Below are 7,488 nucleotides of genomic sequence, written 5' to 3' on the forward strand. Positions count from 1 at the left end.
TGAGTTTGATTGGATTTTGTTTGCATATATTTCATACAATCGTCGTGACCTAATTTATAAGCTTTTTGGTCTATAAAATACAAATAATAAAAGTTACAGTATTCATAATATTTATCTGAAAACATTCAAAACAATTGTTATCAACCAATGATCAATTTTTGTTGATTACTGATGATTTTTATTCCTCGAATATTAAATGTCATTTACCACTAGTTAGATACATGTGCTGCATCCACCTCCCTGAATTACTTATAAGGGATACTGCAAAGTTCAACCATCTCATCGATATCAAATATTGAAGAAGTTCAGATGATAGTTTTTCAATAGAAAACTTCTCAAGTGATATTTTGTATATATGCCATAAGTCAAGAATACTTTCAAGATAAGATTGTAAGGATACATCATTTTATTGAAAAATAATGCCACTTCAGAAATTTAAAGTTATGTGTGTTTGAAATGTCAAGCAAACTTTATATCAAGTAAAGTAAAGGATATCTGTATGATATTCTAATACTTTCAGTTATGGGCAAAACATATTTGATATTTATACATTTTGTAGTAACTGTATGTCATAGAAATATGATAGTATTTAGAACAACCGTAATTTAAAAATAAAATTGAGTAAAAGTTGAGAACAACAGTATACTTATTTTATGGTTTATTAAATTTCAATTTAACCGTATACATAGTTTAACCAGATATATAGTATATCATTGCGAATTAATATCCGTATTTACAGAAACTATTATTCCCATATAATTCAAATAAAGTGCATATGTTCAAAATATGGTTGTTATTTGCAAACTGCAATTAAATCAGTCGTGACACTTTATAAAGTAATTAAATACAATATTGCAAAGCATAATAGTGCGAGTGTACAATGCATTATGCAACTACCAAACAAATATTTTATTTGATTTTGATAGTATGTTAGGTACACACTTCTAAATAATTGAAGCGCACATAATAAAATGCAATGTAATAATAATTTTAATGGCTGCCTGGAAAATGGATTGGCATTCGATTTAGACATTTTTTAAGTACGACCAAAAATTTGCTAATGTTCAGAATGTAATAAGCGCAAATATATATAAAAATTGCATTCATTTCAAAAAATTTCATAATTACTCAAGTCATAGGCTTTAGTAATCAGAAAAAATACATAAAATTAAATCTTTAATAAAAACATGCAAATATTCTAAAGTATATTTTTTTATATTGGTACTCGATGATAAAGTTATTTTACCGACAGTTAGTGTGCATACCTAGTTATTCCTTGGCAAATTTATTCTATTTTCCAAATAATTTTCTATTGTGTACAATTGTTTGTATTACGTATATGCAATGCAGTATTCGAGAATGAAATGCAAATTCCGCCTGATATAATATTGTTCAAGAACGCAGAAATTCATTTTTGCAATGCATGAGTACAGTCACATCAGACAGGGATTTAGTGCACTTTTTCATATGTAATGTATAAGAATCAATGTTTCATATGTAATATATAAGAAAATTTAATGCAATTTGATAATGGGATTTATACCCACCGCGTTTTAGATTGCTTCAATGCATCAATTAACCTGCGAATTACTTATAGTGTATTTTATTACATATTTATTTTAACTTTCAAATTGAATTTCAATTAAAATTAGAAATTCAATTCAAATTAATTAAGTAAGAATAGTAATTTAATAAAACAAGATGATCAAAAATATTTTCCCAACTGCAAATAAAATATTGGTCTGAAAGTGCCTAAAAGGCTAATTTGTATTTTGTGTGTATATTAGGGAGCCAATTCTGTCATAAAATAGACCATAGCTTTGCCATAACATTGGTTTATTTTAAGGCAGAATCGGCCCCTAAATTTCACAAATAAAATAAATTTAGTATATTTATTTTCAAGGTTATCTTGAGGTAGTTACCACATAAAATAAAATTTAAAAAATTTTGTATGTTTTTAAAAGTCTTGTAGATTTTACCTTCTATTCCAGTTCATGTCTGCGTAATAAGATTTTGACTAAATAATAATTTACGTGTTGTCTCTTAAGTAATAAAGATTTCACAACAAACTCTTACCCTTCAATTTCCGTATCGGTGCGCAAATTGATGGCACCTTAATGAAACTTTCAAAACCATTCTCGTTAATAGGAAGACGTCAATATAATTAAGTGTACTTCTCGAGGACTTTTTCAACATAGCAATAAAAATGGAGATATTAGAAACACTCAAGTAACACTAACATCTAAACCAATATAATATAAAAGTAAAGATCATTTTATGTGGCTGGCAATAAATTGCGTCAAATCAACAAGATTTAACATCAGAGTTTATGGGTCTCAAATTTGTTTTTTAAATCTCAACAAAATTTATTGCACTTTGCACATTCATCAAAATAAAATATTAATTTTATAAAATTTCTTTTTTATATTTACCTCATGGTCATGTGGTTTCCTGGAAAATATTTTTAATCTTGTAGTAAATAACAGTCTTGTAGATCGTACATGTCATAATTATTTTAATTCAAGTTTCTTTACACAAACTAATTTTCACTGCAAAAAACAAGCATGAATTATTAATCTACATAAAGAATAAATGCGGCATATGACTAACTTACATTGAAAATAAATATTAATTCTAAATTTAAACTAAATTCAACTGGCTTTTGCTGTACAATAGAGGCAATATGTGATGAATTCTGTAATATTTAATCTTATATATTATTATACTAAAGTTAAACTGAGAATTATAGTATAAAATCTATATAATAAGTATGCTATCACGAGATGAGCTTTCTCATTAATCTAAATTTTAAATTTTTGCATAATTTTTGTAAAATTATACTGCATACCTAACAGCACAAATTTAGATATTAATTAGAACACATGAATTTAACTACTAAAGTAACTAGTAAACTTAGAATTAATTCACTTTTGTATATATTTTTTCAATATGAGAATACATACTTGGTAACGTTTTCAATGAATAACAACAACTGAAACCTTTCGTAAATTTTTGGGTACTAAACCTCAAAATTTTGTTCTTGAAGTGTGCCAGAGAATGAAGTGTATTCATGTATATTTTGTTATTGAGAGAAATTAGTAGATTAGTTGAATATAAACTTATTTCGCATTTTTAAAAAAAACGTTGCATGATTAAAAAAATATTTCCATGTTAAAAAAAATGCATATTTAGAAAATAATTGTAAATTTTCACAGACAATTAAAATTTTAAAAATAAATAGTATACCTAAAATTTTAATTTTAAGCATGATTAATTTGTTTTTATTTAAAATCAATTTTGTTAGCTAAGCAATATAGATTTCAACATTATTTTTTTATTTTCACCCTTTAAATATTTATTTTGGGGCATAATGAAAAAGCATAATTTGGCTGTCAACGTAATGAAATTGTTGATTTAGGAAATGTAATTAATTTTTAGTTTATTGTATAAGTGATTCTTAGAATCATAATACCTTAAAAAACGTTTGTAAAGTATTCAAATTTCCCAAACTCTTGATTCATCTGCAAATATCTGCTGCGGTTTCAGCATTGTTCTAATTCTCACTTCTTTCAAAACTATTTTCAATTTGCCTAACTATTCTACTAATAGAACTGAGAACTATTTTCCAGGTACTAATACAATATACGATAAAATTACTTGCTTATACAGTACGAGTTCGTGATGTAAAAGCTAATCCTCCTCGAAGAGATTGCGCCCTTCTATGGCGTCCTTTTCCTGGAAATCCTTTGGCATATGGAGGTTTTGCGTTGGTTGTCACATAATAGATTCCTCGTGCTCTATAATACATATATGTGTATTAATACTAGATACATGATATTAAAGTACGTATTGTGGAAAATATTTGAATTGGCGACGTATGTCCTCGGATGCTGCAGAATGGAAATTGAGAAAGAAATTTATATGATATGGAATTACTATTTGATTGAATATATTTTCAATAATTTTGAACAACGTATGATGTATGTTAGTTCAGAAATTAATGAATACTGCAACGATAGAATATATATATAATTGATATATGAAAATGATCAATGATTTGAATCATTGAAGACAAAGGCCCAAAAATGTTTGACATTAGGCTGTCCGAGGCAAGTATCCAATTTTGGACTTCTGATTAGAATCCCATAGCTCTGACCACTACTACATAGAATTGTAAACTGTACAAATTCCATATATGTATATTCTTACTACATGTTGCTGCATATTTTCAACTTAATAGTCTTACAAGCTGTTGTGCTAATTTTACCTAATACTAGTTGGTTCGACAGGTGGCAACCCAAACAGTTGTCCCATCTCTGTAAGATATATTATTAATACAATTTCTATAATAGGGCAAATACTTCTATTGGTATAGCAATGCCGCATGAGAGGTGTTTTTACTTAGAAACATATTGCTTTCTATATTTCTTTTTAAAATGTTACTACTTGGCAACAGGCTGTTTTAGGATCGAACCCGGGACCTCTGATTCAAGTCCACTCCTCCTAGCCAACTTACCTACAAGCATGCCAACTCACAGCATGTATTTTCAACTTAATTTAATCTCTCAATATTTCTAAGTGAATTTCTTACAGCTGCTATTTATTTTTATCTTACGTAATAAGAATCGTAAACAGCATACTCAATCATTTCCTATTCATCGAGTATGCACATACAGCAAATAAGAGACTTACTTATGTGATATGTGTTCTCCCATTAGGACATATTCATCATCCTTCGGTTCGCACCATCCGATTAGATAAGAGATCAGATTGGCACAAGGCCCGGCCCAGAAGCCTTTCGGACTGTTGATGCTTTCGATGAAATAAGGTGTTACTTTTGTGTGGTCGCACGATAATGTCTCTGAGGGGGAAAAAATTATAAAATATGTTATGTCAAGATAAATTTTCTCAAATATCCCCAGAAGATTTAAAATAATAAACCCATTAGATTTAGCATAGTCAATATATCAGACCTGTATCTTTTTCCAATTTATGTTAAAAGTTTTATGTCAAAACAGTTATTATTTTATAACAGCTCAGTGCCATTATATTAAAACAGCTACTATTCTATTTAGGTTCCAAAATTATGATACAATCTCAGTTTTCTGGAATTATAAGTAAAACTAATTGTTAAACCATAAATTTAGAATTTTCAAAATTGGTCTACTTTGAACAAACCTCCTGCGAAAAAAATGTACTAATGTGCATTGGCAAGTTTCACCAAGTTGTCTTAGATGTTATGTATAAATAAAAATATATAATTCAATTTTTATTTCATAAAAATAGTAATTCTACAGTTTCTTACTAAAAAGTGTCGTGCTGGCACATCCCGGTTGACTAGATCCCCCATTAACATAAAAATCCGCATGACCTGTTGGACCCCATTGTCCTAGAATACCGGCGCCAGTGTGAATGACATCTACAAAATTGGCATCGGTTGGATCCAAATCCAGAGATCTGTTGTTACCCATGTAAAAAATAATTGTTGGATCTAGACCTAAAAATAGCATATATTTACTTGTAACATATTGCAGCAAATTACACTGTCATTATCAAAAAAAATCATTGACTTCAGAATTATCATAATTCTTATGAATACTGATATGTCTATAAAAATAGTGGAAATCTGAAAGTGACTATAATTTATTGATATTAATACCTGTGATGCGCCCTAGTTTTCCTTTATTCATATGATTTGGCACCAATCCCGCAATATGCGCACCAACACTATAACCTATTAAATGCAATCTGTCGGGCTGAACACCATTAGGGTGGTATTGAAGATACCTAAATTATAAGTAACATATTTAAAACATAATATGAATAATTGATTTGTGAATGTCTCTTAATCTTAAAACTATTATCAACTGAATAGTTAACCATAATATCAAATATTTACTTGACTAGTTGGGCGATACATTGACTGGCGAATCTGGGTGCCCAGGCCATTTGACTTAAACAGGGCTCAACTACGGCACTACCATAGTCTACAATAAAAATGTTGTATTCTCCACGTTTGAAATATGCATTTCGCATATCAGTGCTGGGAGAAAGATTTCTGCCACCGCCAAAACCGTGGATCACAATCTGCAAAAAAATTAAGTGTTATACTTGTACTAAACATGTAATGTTTAATGTGCTAAACAACAAATTAAGCAATTTACAAAACTTAGTTTTGGATAATACAATATCAAAAAGTATACTTATTGTAATTTGAAAATGAAGGATTTTTATAAAAACTACACAAATACCGGTAGATACTTGATCATCACATAATTCAACTTATGGCTTTAATTATAACAGGATGACCCATTTAACAGTATATTATTTATGAACAATAAAATTGACACAAAATTGATGAAATAATTTAATTTGATATTTATATATCATAGCGTAATTATATAAATAATTTATATATCATAGCATAATTATATAAATTTTAATGAAAATTATAGCAATATTCAAAAGTACATTCCAGCACAAATATATTTGAAAGAGGTTTTTATGCATAAATGTGAAATGTGCGTCACTATTGCGTGTGGTTTATTATAATCCAATGCACTTCATATATATGGTTTCAACATTCATAACAATACAGTAATAAAAGCCGTAACTCAAATGAAGAATAAAATTATTAGAAACTCTATAAATCTATATAATAGTCCTTGCACAATACTTTTCATCAAGAACTACCATTTCTAACAATATTGATTGACGTGTTTATATGTTCTACAAGATGTATTGGATTCAATCACAGATTTCCGTGTAATTTATTCGTATTGATTGATAATCGAGGAAAGTTCAAGAAACTGTATAATTTTATTGCATGTAGGTGTACGTGCTCAATCAGAATGGATAATAATAATTCCTGATTGTTGCTAAAATTGAGGTAGAAAAAAATATGTCTTTTACATCCTTCTTACTTTACCTTGACAGGGTGAGTTGGATTGAAATGTGAGTTGGTAAGTGAACTTTTGTCTAAAACATTGATGAATTCTGGTTCCTGTTGGGTGGATCTTGTGTAAAGGTACATCTGAATTCGAGGATGAGGACATGTGAACGGTGGTTCCAGACATGAAGTCGTGTTGAAGAGATCTCGTATGGATTGCGCTTTTTGAGGCGTTTCTGGCTTGGAGCTGGTTGCTGGGATGCAGGCGGGCTTTTGCTGTCTTTGTTGTCTTTGGCAGTCTGGAGATAAAATATTGAGTTAATAAAAAAAATTGGAATTTAATTAAAGGTAATAATTTATGAACAATTCATTGAATTGTGCTAGTTGTTTCTAAATAGTATTACATACTATATGTACATACACACATATACGACACACATACACACACATACATACATTTTTCATAATGCCTGAAATGAAAGATATGTGAACATTTTCATTTTCGATTTTTGCGATTACTATACTACTTAACGGAAAGTTAATAAAATATTTTCAATTTATTCTAAACAAACACAATAAGAGTTTATATATAATAACAA

At 28.8% G+C, this 7,488-nt stretch overlaps 1 protein-coding gene across 1 annotated transcript in view; it reads right to left on the reverse strand.

Moving 5' to 3' along the window:
- Positions 1-3,523: 3,523 nt before the first annotated feature.
- The window catches only part of LOC113366199 (phospholipase A1 member A-like), an 11,200-nt gene continuing 7,235 nt past the window's right edge, over positions 3,524-7,488 (reverse strand). Inside the window, exons 4-9 of the mRNA XM_026607766.1 lie at positions 6,929-7,188; positions 5,900-6,087; positions 5,660-5,787; positions 5,306-5,497; positions 4,693-4,861; positions 3,524-3,797 (exon numbers count right to left, since the gene is read on the reverse strand). Of these exons, the coding sequence (XP_026463551.1) occupies positions 3,662-3,797; positions 4,693-4,861; positions 5,306-5,497; positions 5,660-5,787; positions 5,900-6,087; positions 6,929-7,188 (1,073 nt within the window). The 3' untranslated portion in view covers positions 3,524-3,661. The remainder of the gene's footprint in view (positions 3,798-4,692; positions 4,862-5,305; positions 5,498-5,659; positions 5,788-5,899; positions 6,088-6,928; positions 7,189-7,488) is intronic.

This window comes from Ctenocephalides felis, unplaced genomic scaffold (genome assembly GCF_003426905.1).
Source record: "Ctenocephalides felis isolate EL2017-DRISC unplaced genomic scaffold, ASM342690v1 CF-g0.4_SCAFFOLD_01170, whole genome shotgun sequence".
Taxonomy (NCBI): domain Eukaryota; kingdom Metazoa; phylum Arthropoda; class Insecta; order Siphonaptera; family Pulicidae; genus Ctenocephalides; species Ctenocephalides felis.